At 47.6% G+C, this 14901-nt stretch overlaps 1 protein-coding gene and 1 long non-coding RNA gene across 2 annotated transcripts in view; one reads left to right on the forward strand and one right to left on the reverse strand.

Moving 5' to 3' along the window:
• LOC132026141 (uncharacterized) overlaps positions 1-6739 on the reverse strand; it is a 32828-nt gene extending 26089 nt beyond the window's left edge. The window contains exon 1 of the long non-coding RNA XR_009406794.1: positions 6653-6739. This is a non-coding gene — a long non-coding RNA (uncharacterized LOC132026141). The remainder of the gene's footprint in view (positions 1-6652) is intronic.
• Positions 5227-9890, forward strand: IL10 (interleukin 10). The gene is made up of 5 exons (XM_059414060.1): positions 5227-5493; positions 6320-6379; positions 6647-6799; positions 8030-8095; positions 9124-9890. The coding sequence occupies exons 1-5, from the start codon at positions 5329-5331 to the stop codon at positions 9214-9216; spliced, it is 537 nt and encodes a 178-aa protein (XP_059270043.1). The 5' UTR covers positions 5227-5328; the 3' UTR covers positions 9217-9890.
• Positions 9891-14901: the final 5011 nt, after the last annotated feature.

The following is a 14901-nucleotide window of genomic DNA, read 5'->3' on the forward strand; positions in this document are numbered from 1 at the left end:
CTCCCTCTTCCTCTGCTTCTCCCCCAGCGTATGCTCTCTCTCTCTCTCTCTCACTCACTCTGTCAAATAAATATAATCTTTCAAAAAATGAAGAAGAAAGAAAAGTCAGGAGCACCCGGTAATAGATGGGTCATGGTTGGCAAGGGAGAGGGAGGAACCAGAAAGCTATTTTCAGGTTTCTGTCTTATATGTTGGTTAGATGGTCACATCATTTACTGCATTGGGGAACACTAGGTGAAGGTGAGACCAGAGAATGGAGATGACTTCAGCCTCCTCTACAAAACCAACTGCATAAACTGGAGGCCCAGTACAAAATGAAAATGTGGGGCCACTTGTTTAACAATTACTAAGCATCTCAAGGCCAGAACAGCTGAGCAAGAGCCCTTCAAAGTGTGGGACCCTGTGCGACTACACAGCTATTCCACACCAGGACTGATAATAACAACGCTAGTACTATATTAACCACACTAGTTGTTCTAGAGAGTCATGCAGACAGCAGAAACAGCTGTGTCCTCTGGGTGGAAAAGGCTCCAACACCTGGTGTGTCCTGGCCCGTGTGGATGCCCAATTTCTCATGTGAGAAATCACAGATCACAGTGTCTGTCCCCTAAGGAAAATCCAAATTGCTTGATTTGGTGCCCCAGTTGCACAAAGGGGAATTCCACATTGGCTGTCCAAAGATCAGCCCTTCCGCTGTGGTTTGCAGTGTCTGCCGGCCACGATCCTAGGACGGGCGCCCAATCCAGTTTGCATAACCCTGGCTTGATTTGCCCCAGGGGTGGCCCCTCCTTGGGCTCTTTGAAACTTCTGGTCCACCTGGCCCATATTTTGAAGCAGTCCAGCCACAACGCCAAAATCAGAGAAGCCCAGAGGCAGACAGGGCCCTAGAGCCCTGTGCCCACCCAGCCGCACTTGGGATTGTGCTGCCAGACCCCATGCGGCTGACCAGGCCTGTTGCGGCATAGCGGCTGAGGAAGCTTCTGTCCAAGATGCTAAGGAAGGTTATTCAAGGGAATACTAGAAATTTCAAGCTGGGGAAAACATTGTAGATACTTGATGTCCCAAGTAAGAAGAAATGAAACTCCTGTTATCAGCCCTAAAATAACAACTTGCTAATGAGTGAGCAGAAGCCCAACCCCAAGGGAATTCTCCATCAGGACTGTCATTCCCCTGGCTCAGTTGGGCGCCATTCCACCTTTTCTACCCGTATCACTGACCTGCCTGCTCCCTCCTGAGAGGCCCTTGTTGCCAGGCAAGGTAGCTGAACCCTGAGTGTAGCAAGCCCCCATGCCTTAGCCTTCCATTTGCAGTTCCAGTGGAGCTCCACAGGACTGTTCCTCCCTCTTGGGTCTGAACTGTGGATCTGGGCAATGACACCAGGAAGACTGCCATTTTGCTGAGCATGAGGGTAGTTGGAAGTTTCCTAATGAGTTCTTAGGCCCTTAGATGGGACCCTCAAAATGTATTTACACAGCACACACACACTGTCTCTCTCTCACTCTCTCTCTCTCTCTCTCTCTCTCACACACACACACACACACACACACACACACACACACACAACTGGCAGTGTTTATCTGCCTGGACCCCTCTGCATCTAAAGTAGCAAAACTCACGGAGGGGAGCTTTCTGGAAAGATTGTTAGGATCTCCTGGATTGACATGTCTTTGGAATTTGCCCGAGTCCCTTCTCCCTGGCATCTTGCAACAACGGAGAAGCAAACAGGAAGGCAAGAAAAAGCAGGTTCTAGATGACACGAGTGCTCTGCTTGACATGAGCCTCGGGCTGCCTGTCTCTGACTTCATGTTTAGCGAAAGCAAAAAATATAATCCTTTTCTTTTTTAAGGTATGATTAATCAGATTTTTTTTTTATTTGCTGCTGAATATAGAAATTTGGGAATATTCTGCAGCAGAGGTGGAAAGGAGGAGGTATTTCCTCTCCCACAACATTCCTCTGATTCCCCAGAGAGTCCTTACTGGAATAAGTCATTTAGGTTGAATGTAATGATAATTTCTTAGACCCTGCTATGCATCTGAACTTGAGGGAAAATTGGACTCGGGCAATTTGCCTTCATGGAGCTCACAGTGATCAGTGGCATTTGAGTCCTCTTGAAATCCGCAGAACCAAACGGCACCCAGACTGACACTCGATCGTCCATGGATACCCACTCTCTCACTTCCTCCCCTACAAGGGCTCTTCCCTTGTACAAAAACCCAAACTCAAACTTCCTATAACGTGCAGACTATTGACATTTATGCCTCAGACGGGACTATGAGTTTGAGACTTTTCCCAATGGATCGTAATGACTTTTCAAATGAACTTGAGAAATAAAATGATGCCTATTTTTCTTATTCTTGTTTTGTCAATATAATAGCAGATGCTCCTAACTTTTCCCAAAATCGTCATCCCTGTCTTCTTCTATCAGCTTGATGTCAATCCTATATGTTGACAGGAAAGATAGTGGTATCCCCCTTTGTTACTTAAGGAGTTCCATCAGAAAATTTGCTATGATTATCTTTGATCCTTTAGATTCTGAAATTTTGAAATGAGAGAGGACAGTGATTTCAAATCAGTAGGGGAAAAGATCAGTTATTCAACAAATGGCTTGAGGTAATTGCCTACATGTTCCAAAACACAGAAGTCAGAGTCCATACCTAACCCTACCTAATGGCTTATGGATTAAAGAAAGAAATGGCTTTTGCCCACCTCCTCTCTCCCTGCCATCTTGCACACGTGTCTATGTGTACGAGTATTTGTGCGTTTATGCACAGATCTCAAATTATAAGAAGAAAGTGTGAAAGATGCTGGTCTGCCTTCCTAGGTTGCTTCCCTATCCTTCTGAGTGCCTGCCTGTGCCCAGACCAGCCTCCTTCAGGTTACGTCCTCCAGCCCTGGTACATGCTCATCATGTACTCTGCTATGCCCATCCCAGCATGAAAAGAGAAAGCTGGGTAGCTGGCACCTTCTTCCACGGACCAAACTCTGTGCTTGGCACCAGGTACATGAAGGATAAGAAAATAACATCCTACTTCAGGGGCTCCAGCTGACAGGGGGAGGCAAGTTGTGTCCATAGATGACAACAATATCAGATTGTGGGTTTGGTAGTGGAGGCAAGTACAGGGCATGATGGCAGAGAAAGACAGGGGTCTGTGCTGCCTGGTCAGGGAGAAGGACCCAGAACCTTGCCTGTGGTTTGATACCTCTGGCCTGACTCTTTCATGTGGAGTCTGCACCCAGAAAACCCAACTCAGATAGGCGATCAGCTTTATGAGCTAAAGCAAGCACAGCCCAGGAAACCCAGGAGACAAGGGGGAAAGAGAAGGGTAGAAGGAATGGAAACTTCAGCTCTTTTCTCTGCTTCCTGGCAGCAAAATCCAGTCCTTCCAAGCCCGGGGTAAATCAGCAAGAGCAAATATTTCTGCCTTAGCTCCACTCTTGTTTCTAAAAGATTCTTTTCTTCCTTCGTGATCCTTAGGTTTTTGCATGACACTCCCCAAAGTACTGGAAGGGGAGGCCACAGTCCCCCAATCCTGACCCACAAGGTACACCCACAGGTTGGGGCTGTGCCCTGTCATTTCTTGCCCCCACTCCCCCCAGACTCACTCCAGACCATCCAGGCCCCAGTATGTCTGCCCCATTTGCACTGGCACAGTGACCTTCTCCAATGGGGCAGGCTTAGGACCTAGGGCCATCTAAGGTATCCCAGTGCTGATGCGGGAGGACAACAAAATAACAGAAACACTAGAGATAATCCTATATCTGGGTCCACTTGATACTTCCTCAAGCCCCTCCCAGGTGAAGCCCAAAGGACCCTGGCAGGCAAGAGGGCAGGACTGTTGCCCTCTTGGGACAGATAAACTGTAGACAAAGGGAGGTCAAGTGACTTTCCCTGGGTTTAAAGACTGACAGAGCCAGGACAGAGACCAGGTCACTGCTTTTCCTAGTTACTGTCTTCACTGGGGAGGTAGGAAAAACCGCTATAGAAGGAGAAGGTCAAGGCACATCAAGGGACCCCCAGGGACTTTCCAGATATCTGAAGAGGTGATTTCACTCCCCCTGTCCTCTCCTTATTGGAAGTAGAGCACTATCTGGTTCCCGGACCCACCCACATTCAAACACACACACACCCATGTGTGCAAGTCCAAGACTTCTTCGGAAAGAAGGAAGGGGCAGGTAAGAGAAAAGAAAGGAGCCTTCTGTCCAGCCTTCATGGAATTCTGCTTTAATTTCCTTGTTATTCCTATTTCCTTCATACCCCATCTTTCAAGCACAAGTGTCCAACCACAGAAGTTCACAACTTAAAGAAATCATAAAGACTCTGCAATCCAACCTTACCATTCCACACACTTGGGACAGCGTGGAGGAGAAGATGGACTAAGGAGCATGACCGTGGTGTCTGGTAGGCCTGGGTGAAAAGTCTGACTCTCTCAGAGAAAGAGTCAGGTGGGCAGGTGGGCAGGTGACGTAAAGTTTACTCGCTATAAAATGGAGGTGATAAGGGTCACAGGGACGGGCAGGTGCCGAGCTATCAAAAGTGTGGATTACTCTTGCTAACTTCCCCCAAGTACTGGGACAGCTGAGGAGGTAAAGACATAGCTGCGAGAGTTGAAGCGATCTCAGGGCTGGAGAAGGAGCCTGGGAGCACGTCTTGTGTCCTTGCTTGTCCTGCAAGAAGCTGACCTCTGCATGAGGACATCTTGGAACACAAGATGAAAGAGCCGGAGGGATCTCTGGGCTAAATAGCCCACCCCGGGTTCTTATTTGAGGAAGGCTCTGAGGCTCTCCACAATTCAGCAAGGGAAAGCCTTGGGTGTTGAACCCAGGTTGGGGAGGGGATCCGATTATTTCTCAACTCCAGTGCATTCTGGAATGGCCAATTTGTCCACGTCACTGTGACCTAGGAACACGCGAATGGAACCCACAACTGTGGGCCCCTGTGCACAGAACAGCTGTTCACCCAGGAAACCAACATGTTTTTTGTTTAAAAGCTGGAAAGTTATTTTAAAACAAAGAGAGGTAGCTCATCCTAAAATAGCTGTAATGCAAAAGTTCATTGTTCAACAATCCCTTTTGCTTACAATGCAAAAAATTAACAACTTTTAGAAGTTCAACTAATGCAAAGTTGGAGAGGTCTAGGGGAAGGGAGGGGCTTTAATCAGAAGAAAACGTTTGCCAGGAAATCTGTGACTCTGTGGCTTTTTATGAATGGGGAGGCCTCACCGCACCCACATATAAAAGGGGGACCAGTAGGTGAAGGTCTACACACCAGGGGCTTGCTCTTGCAACACCAAACCACAAGACCGGCTCTTGGAAGACAGAGCTTCACCATGCCCAGCCCAGCGCTGCTGTGTTGCCTGGTCCTGCTGGCCGGGGTAGGAGCCAGCCGCCACCAGAGTGCCCTGTCTGAGGACAACTGCACCCACTTCCCAGCCAGCCTGCCCCACATGCTCCGAGAGCTCCGAGCAGCCTTCGGCAGGGTGAAGACTTTCTTTGTGAGTATGATGCCTTCCTGTCCTTCCTTGCTGGGATTGCCTCCACTAGGCATGGTGCTAGAGCTCTAAGAACCCTCCTCCGTCTTGTTCGCCTCCATCCCTAGCATCCATCTCCCTCAAACAAAAATTCTTTAAGAGTCCCAGGTCAAACCAGAGGTTCAGTGAGTTCACCTAAGCCCAGGGACGCAGCAAAGGTGCAGAAAAAGCCACCTTACAGGTCACTGCACTAGGAATCCTATGCTTAGCAACTTTTAATGAAGATTCCACCAGAGCTCAGTAGGCTGGTAGAAATCCCAAAGGGTCTGACTGAAGATGAAGATGTGTTCCCATCCCCTGTCGCAGGGAAACATAAGTGGCTTCAGCAGAGCAGGCTTCTGGAACCTGGAAGCCTGCTGGCTGGGGGAGGCGCCATGCAGGGGTGGAGGAAGCCTGCTTTAGGAGATGGTTCCCATTCCAGACAGCTTTCAGAACTGCAGCTGGAGGTCCGCAGCAGGGAGAAAGAAAAGCAAGGACCCCTGAAGACTGGGTGGGCATGGGTGGACCCTTCGAACCTGATTCATGTCTGCAAAAAGGAAACCAGGACCGGGTCAAGCTTCTGCCATGGCTTCAAAGCCTTGCAGAATTTTTTAAAAATCACTTGATCCTGAGGAAAAGGACCTGATTGAACTGAGGGTTCCAGCACTACTGAATGTCCTGTTTTGCAATTCTCCTTTCTGTTTTGGGTCCAGGCTGTTCTGATTAAAAGTCAGAAGCTCTATAAATAAGAGGGCATCAGAAAGACATTTCCTCAAACGTCAGGTTCATTCTCCTTTTGTTCTTCTTGCAGCAAATGAAGGACAAGCTGGGCAGCATATTGTTGACTGGGTCCTTGCTGGAGGACTTTAAGGTGAGAGCCCAAGGGGGTGTGTGGGAGGAGAGGGTGCAGCCTGACTCAGAGAAGAGTGGCCGCTGGGACCAGGGTCTGCTTCCTTTGCTTTGAAAAGGAGAAGTGGAAAGATCTTAACTCAGCACATAGCCAAAGGGCTGTCCTGGGGTGGGGGAGGGGGAGGTGGCTGGTTAAGAAAGGTCCCTGGGGACAAAGCTGTCCTCTCAAGCTAGGGCAGCAGCTCTTCCTCCCAGTCACCGCCCCTCCCCCTCCCGCCCCTGCCCTTAGGGTTACCTGGGTTGCCAAGCCCTGTCGGAGATGATCCAGTTTTACTTGGAGGAGGTGATGCCCCAGGCCGAGAACCACGACCCAGAAGTCAAGGAGCACGTGAACTCGCTGGGGGAAAAGCTGAAGACCCTGCGGCTGAGGCTGCGGCGCTGTGTGAGTCCGCACAGGTCTTTCCCTGGCGCTCTCCGGCGCCCTTCCTGAAACTCACGCACACCCAGAGGGACAGACAGACTGGCAGGAGCGCTCTCGGGAAGGCGCTCGAGTTCCATCTCGTGCTCATTTCTCTCTGAGCAAGGAGTGGGGGAGGCTGCTGGCATTTACATGTTTGCGAACAGCTTTCCTGTTATTTGTGAGTCATTTGTGGGTTATTAACTACTCCCGTCTCTCTTTATGAAAGGGGCCCGGAGCTTCCGTCTGGGCTCCCTCGTCCCTTTTGGACCTAGACCCCGGGGCCCAGCAAAATGGGCCAGGAGATAGGGTCCCTCGGAGAAGAAACCCCCTTACCTCTTATCCTCTACCTTTTGAAAGCAGAGCTCTGACGTGGGGCCCAACAGACTGACAGGACTTCCCTAAGCACTTTGGAAGGGCTCCAGGGAGCTACTCGCCCCCAAGCGAGTGTCTCTAAATAATTCCCCAGGATAAAAATGTTCTCCAACTGAAATGAGCCCCTCGCCGCGCGTTTCCTCTGTTTTGTCGCCCAGGGTCGGGGAGTCAGTCAGTTGGTCTCTATCTGTAGGATAGGACTAGGCAAAGGTTTCAGTACACGGCTGAGACTGTGTCTCTACTCCTCGGGGACTTAGAAATGGTCCCTGTGGCTGGAACTGAAGATGAGGGACAGGACAGGGAGGCAGGGAAGGACAGAACGGCTGGCTCAGCACGTGTCAGCACTGTGGCGTCCAGAGAGGAAGCGCCAAGCTCCTCTGGGTTTTCATGCAAGCTTTGCAAATGTCTCCGGGTGGCTCCTGGAGAAGCACTTTTTTTTTTTTCCTAAAGATTTTATTTATTTATTTGACAGAGAGAGATCACAAGTAGGCAGAGAGGCAGGCAGAGGGAGAGGAGGAAGCAGGCTCCCTGCTGAGCAGAGAGCTGGATGCGGGACTCGATCCCAAGACCCTGAGATCATGACCTGAGCCGAAAGCAGCAGCTTAACCCACTGAGCCACCTAGGCACCCCCTGGAGAAGCACTTTTCATTCCCCAGGACTGTTTCTCCTCTGTCTAGTGGGCCAGGGGGAGGTGGAGCTCCGTTCTCCCAAAGGAGCTACAGGGCTTAGGTATCCAAGATGAGTCTGGCCGCTTCTTCATGCTACCGGCTCATCCCCCAAGTGCTGTGGACACAGGAGCTGGGATCCAGGAGCATTAACACTTTCTCTTTCCCTCCACAGCATCGATTTCTGCCCTGTGAGAATAAGAGCAAGGCGGTGGAGCAGGTGAAAAGCGCCTTCAGTAAGGTACGTGGACGGTGGCAGAAGGGGCTTGGAGACCGTGACCTCTACCCGCTCCCCAAGCTGGCAGGTGCTAAGCAGGCCCCGTCCTTCTCTTGAAGGGGGTGTGGGAACCCAACAGATGGTGTGACCTCCTCAGCCAGTGGGGAGCTGCTGTCTTGATTATATTTGTTTTCTGTGAAGTGTCTTCGGGGGTTTCTAAATGACTGTTCCCCGCCTTTGCAGGCCTGTGGGTTGAGCCAGTCAGCCAGCCTGTGAATGCAGTGAGCTAGATGCTGGGGAGAGTGACAAAGGAAACAGAAAGTAGCTTGTTGGGAATCTAGACTAAAGCCACACGTGCAGGAAGCCAACACGTGAACGTGCACACACAAACACACCCAGGGGTTCAGCCGGAACTCCCCAAAGCTCTGAGTAGGAAATTCTCGTTAATCTCGAGTCGGTCCTATACTCCCTTTCCAGCTGCCGCTCACACCTGCCAAGGTGCCTCACAATGTCAACTCTCAGATCACATGGGGTTTCGCACTTCAGCTGTCCGTGAACTCCTCAACCCCACTTCCCAGAAGCCATGTGGTCTCTGTCCTCTTTGTGGGAGGGTTCCAGTCTCGGGGGACATAGCCCCCTGACGGTAGGCCAGAGGAGCAGGGCAGGGCCTATTCAATCCATTGGTGGGAGGACATAAACTTTATAAAAGGGGTCCCTTTTCTCCTCTTACCAACTTGCTTTCGAAACGGTTCCTCTAATGTCTTCTCTCCAGATTCTGAATAAGAGTCATGTGAGTGCATGACTTTTAAAATTGTTAAGGCATCATTTTGTAGACTCTTCCTCTTGCTACTTGCCAGCCAGGCTTTAGACCCATGTGTAGCCTTTCCCAAGGCCCCGGGCATGCCCTCAGCATCCTAGGGTCTGTCCTTCACCTCCCGACCCAAGAGAGCAAGTGTGGCACCTGGGCCCCAAAGTCATACCCATCCAAGCCGGGAACCCATTTACTCACACAGATGGGGCTTTCACTAAACATTTCTTATCTTTCTACACAGCTCCAAGAGAGAGGTGTCTACAAAGCCATGAGTGAGTTTGACATCTTCATCAACTACATAGAAACCTACATGACCATGAGGATGAAGATCTGAAAACATCCAGGATAAGGACTCTTCTCAACTCTAGGACATAAGTTGGAGATCTGAAAATCCCATCCGGGATGTAGGAGAGCTGAACAACTCCTTGGAGAACCCTGTCGTATTTATTACCTCTGATACCTCAAATCCCATTATATTTATTTACTGAGCTTCTCTGTGAACTATTTAGAAAGAAGCCCAATATTGTAATCTTTTTCAATATTTATTTTTTTTTACCTGTGTGTAAGCTGTTTCCATAGGGTGATACCCTGTGGTACTTGAGTATTTTAAGAGAAACTGTAAGTTATATAAAGAAAAAAATATTTCTTGGGGAGACTACTGAAGCTTCCATTTCAAGCTGACCATACTGGATAGCTGTTGAGCTATTTCCCTGACCTCCCTATAATTTCTCTTGTCCCTGGGCCTGGGGCACCTAGAGTGTTATAAAGACTCTTACCCTCTTAGGAAGAGAAACTAGGGAGGCCCTTTGATAATTAATATTCCAGTGGCTCAGAGGAATTCCCTTGACCTCATTCCCCAACCACTTCATTCTTGAAAGCTGTGGCCTGCTTGTTATTTATAACAACCTAAAGTTGGTTCTAATAGAACTCAGTTTTAACTAGAAGCCATTCAATTCCTCTGGGAATGTTACATTGTTTGTCTGTTTTCATAGCAGATTTTAATTTTTAATAAATAAAGAATCATTAAAATCATATTATGGTGTCAGTTGACTTCTGTTTGACTAAAAATTACTCCCTCAGGGATGCCTGGGTGGCTCAGTCAGTTAAGCGTCTGCTTTCAGCTCAGCGCATGATGCCAGGGTCTGGGGTTCGAGTCCCACATCAGACTCTTTGCTCAGCACAGAATCTGTTTCTTCCTCTGCCCCTCCCCCTGCTCATGTGCTCTCTCTCTCTCTCTCTCTCTAACAAATAAATAAAATCTTTAATAAATAAAAAAATAAAATAAAGTAATTCCTTCAATATTTTCAAGATAGGAGGGAGTAGATAAATGAATTCTGCATTCCAGAGAAAACAAGCCAGCTACCTTCTCCCAAAGAAGAAGTAAGTTCCAAATTTGATCAGGAAAAAAACCTATTTTCCCTTCAAAAGCCAATAGCAAAAACTGCCATGATCTTCCTATAAACTCTGTCCTTTAAGAAATTATCCTTAAGCTCTTGAAGAGAATGCTGATTTTCAAGACTAAGGACAAGATTCTATAGATACCAAAACTGGAAAGATAGGCAGATGATTTTTTAGGTGTTTTTTGTCTTTGTTTTCTTGTGTGTGGGGGAGAGGGGAGAATGTTATTTGTTTGCTTGTTTTGTTCCGTATCGCTTGGTTTTGTTTCTTCAAGCCCCAAAGGTCTGGGTGAATACTAATCTATCTGGGTTGTCATGAAAATTCAGATAAAGAGCTAACATGACTCCTGGCACTAAGAGATGGCCCCCACACATACATTTGGTTGTTACTGGTCTGCAAAACCTACCAAATCCTCCTTGAGTTGAGATTAGAGGCCCACCCAAAAGAGTAGAATATAAGCAGATCAGCCCACTTGATAGACTACCCAAGGATTCTAAGCACGGCCATCCTTTCTGTTCCCTCCTTCAGCCACCGACGAATGTGAGATTGGCTTCTGATTGCGGTCTGTTGGGAGGGGCATGGTGGCGGGGGAAGCCCTACTCAAAGCCCCGTGACTTGGAGAAGAGAGAGAGAAACAATAGTCTGAGTAAACACTGATCACCCTCACAGTCTGCCTAAGCAGTCCTGGTCTGGGGGAGGATAGGGGCTAACTGGCTGTGGTCAGTTTTTCAGTAAGACCTGACTCACTTCAGTTAAAGTAACCATAGGAAGGAAGTGGGAAGCTTCAGAGTTGAAATTCTGAGATGAAAGGTTAAGGTTAAGAATGGAGGCTAACAGAAAACCAAGAGAGAGGAGAGAGGCTCTCTACACCAGGGCTGTCTGTCTACACTGAACTGGAGAAGCTGTGAGGTTTAGGCAGTCAGGGCTCTCTGGTGGGCAAGGTGCACCAACTTAAGGTTGAGGCTGGCACCTCATGTGAGGGAAGTGGGCATCTGAAACCAAGACACAGCAACTCACCTAGAGAAGCCACACAGCTGGTGAGATGTTGACAACAGTCACAATTACTCGAGCACTTAGTTTGAGCCAGTCAGGGCTGGTTATGTGCGTATCAGGCATGCCATGTGGGATTATTATTGTGATCTCCTGTGAGAGGAAACAGGTGCTCAGACATGCTGGTATGGCCTGGCCACAGGGGTTGTATGGAGAATGGAGAACTGAAAAAAGTATAAAATGTCTTTCCCTTTGTATTAATTACCTATTGATGTCTTTATTTATATATATATTTTTTAATTTTTTATTTTTTATAAACATATATTTTTATCCCCAGGGGTACAGGTCTGTGAATTGCCAGGTTTACACACTTCACAGCACTCACCAAAGCACATACCCTCCCCAATGTCCATAACCCCACCCCCCTTCTCCTGACCCCCCTCCCCCCAGCAACCCTCAGTTTGTTTTGTGAGATTAAGAGTCACTTATGAGGAAGTGGTGATGCAACATGGGGGCTTAAGTGGGTAGGAGAAGAATAAATGAAACCAGATGGGATTGGGAGGGAGATCTATTGATGTCTTTAAAATTTAGCAGGTGGATACTGAGCTTAAAACAACACACGTATTTGTCTTTTCTTGTTGGTTGGGAATCTGAGAGAGAAAACTAGGGGTTCTGGTTCAGGATCTCTGAGGAGGTTGTGGGCAAAATGACAGCCAAGTCATCTGACGCCTGTTTGTGGTTGAGCAAATCCCATCCAAGATGGCACGTTTACATGGTTGTTGGCAGGTGGTCTTTGTTCCTTGCTACATGGGCCTTCCTCTAGGTCTTCTTGAATATCTTCACTGCACAGGGGCTGTCTTCCCCAGAGCCAGTGATATGAGAGACAGCAAGGAGGAAGTCACAGTGTCTTTTCGACCTAATCTCAGAAATCTCACACCACACTTCTGGCACATTCTCTTTGTTAGAAGTGAGTTGGTGAGTATAGCCCATATTGAAGGGGAGATAAATTAGAGTTCACCTTTTGAAGGGAGGAGTCTCAAAGAATTTGTGGACACGTTTCAAAAAAAAAAATTTTGTGGACAATTTCTAAATTCAAAGAATTTAGAAAAAAATAGCTCACGTGTGCTTGAATGGCACATCAGGCTCCTGGGTGGATGGCGGTAAGGAGATGAGGCGGGTAAGCATCAGGGTGCATGGAGAGGCCATCATGATGGACACTACCCTCTTCCAGTCCTCTCCCCTGTGGACTCAGTCTAATATATTTAGCTCTATGAGCCTCAGTTTCTCGTCTGGAAAACTAGCAGAAACTTTTTTCCCAGGTGTTATCTACTGAATATTTGTTCCCTCAAAATTCATATGTTGAAGTCCTAACCCTTACTGTGATGATATTTGGAGATGGGGCCTTTGGGAGGAAATTCGGGTTGGATGAAGTCATGAGTGTGGGGCCATCATGATAGGATTAGTGCCTTTATAAGAAGAGACACCAAAGAGCACGCTCTCTCTCTCTTTTTTCCACATCTGCACAATAAAAAGATCTTATTGAACACATGCAGAAAGATGGCAGTTGTTACAAGCCAAGAGAAGAGGCCTCGGGATGAAACCTACCATGTTGGCACCTTAAATCTTGGACTTCCAGCCTCCAGAACTATGAGAAATAATTTTTTTAAAGATTTTATTTATTCATTTGATAGACAGAGATTACAAGTAGGCAGAGAGGAAGGCAGAGAGAGAGGAAGGGAAGCAGGCTCCCTGCTGAGCAGAGAGTCCGATGTGGGGCTTGAGCCCAGGACTCTGGGATCATGACCTGAGCCAAAGGCAGAGGCTTTAACCCACTGAGCCACCCAGGTGCCCCTAAATTTCTTTTTTTAAGCCATACAATTTATGGTATTTTGTCATGGCAGCCTGAGCTTACTAACAGGCCAGACTTGATATAAGGGTCCAATAGAATGTCAGGTATGAAGGTACCTATGTGTTTTGGATTGGAAATATAGAGACGAGGTTTAGATGGAATGGACTGACTGATTGATTGACTGACTGGCTGATTTTTGGCAACAAGACTTTATTCTGTAATAAGATCAACCATCTCATCTCCCATGTCCCTCTTTTCCTCGCGCCAGAGTTTGGATAGCAGTGAAGAATGAGAATCTCTGTTTGCGGTCCCAGCTGCTGAGGTGAGGAGGGTAGGACCGGTGAGAGAAGCTCCCGAAGTCTGTGATGATGTAGTCACCCTACCCAGCCACTAACAGAAATCAGACAGATCGAAAGGTTCAGGAAGACACCATCTGGAAGGAAGGGGGTGATACCAGAGATGTAAAGAAAGACAAAAGAGAATTGGCTTGAGAGCAGAAGCTACGCACTCGACAGCATGTTAACCCCTCAAAACGCTTATCGGGTGGATTTGATTGTGGAACGTGAGGACCAGCTTTGGACCTGGGGTGATTTAGGGAGAAGCAGCCATACCATCCAAGGAAATAGGAGCTGGATCATAAGAACAAACGCTCAGAATTTAAAATGGCAGAATGATCTTTGAACTTTCGTAAGTTGCAGAAGTTGCTGCAGAATGAACCAGTCAACTCACCTTGGAGTGGTTAGTGGGTCCAGGTGACATGCGTGTTCCATTATTTGCTCCTCCTTTTATACACTAACTCACTTGGTGACTTTGGAAATTTCATTTACCCTGTCTGAGCCTTAGTTTTTTCGAGAATAAAACAAAGCATTATGTCTGGGTCCGTGGTTTTCAACTGGGACCACTAGATGCATGCACATTCTGAAAGCACTCCTCATGGAGAGGCTGTCTTTGAACAATTTCCAAAACTTGAACAAGCCTAATGAAATTGTACATTTGCCAACCTCACCTTTCCTAAGTCTGCGCAGGCTCACTAAAAAGCAGTTCCAGGCACTTGACTAGAGTGATAGCCACTTTGTATGGAAAGACAGGTCGCCTCATGCTGGCCAGAAGCTCTGTTTGGAGTCATCTATTATATCTTTGACTAATAAAAAAAGAAAATGGGGTTATTTCTTGATTTTTTTTAACCAGATGAAATATTTTAAAATAGAGAGTCTCTGGGGAAAAATAATAGCTGCAGTCCTTTGTGGTCAAAAGCTTCAAAACCACTAAATGAGATGACCTCGAAGTGCCCTGTGAGCCCATACTTCCTAATTCCAGCATCTGATTCCTCCAGTCAGCCAGGCCTATTCCCACTTGAGCCCTCTTCTGGGACACATTCCTATCCACAGAGTCTGCACTGGTAATTTTCCAGACGGATTCCCAGTTGTTGGGAACTTCAACAGCCCCTCATCCCAGCAGGGTTGCCCCTCGGCTCCAAGCTGCGTGACCTTCAGACAACGCCTACCTCAGTGTCCTCTGTAACATGGAGAGAATAATCGTTCCTTCAAGGTGTTGTTTTCATAAGAAATAAAGGCATGGATACATGTAAAGCACAGAGGAAAGGCTTAGTAAAAGCGGCTCTTCCCTTGGACATTTGGAAAATGCTCACATGAGACCAGATGGTAAGATCGGTGCTAACACCATAAAAAACAGCTGGACACACTTTGTGTGCCCATCACTAAAAGTGAACCTTTCCTCATCCTATTTTCTGCCTCTGGACCCATCATTTCTGGATAGAAAGAG

Source organism: Mustela nigripes, chromosome 10 (genome assembly GCF_022355385.1).
Source record: "Mustela nigripes isolate SB6536 chromosome 10, MUSNIG.SB6536, whole genome shotgun sequence".
NCBI lineage: Eukaryota > Metazoa > Chordata > Mammalia > Carnivora > Mustelidae > Mustela > Mustela nigripes.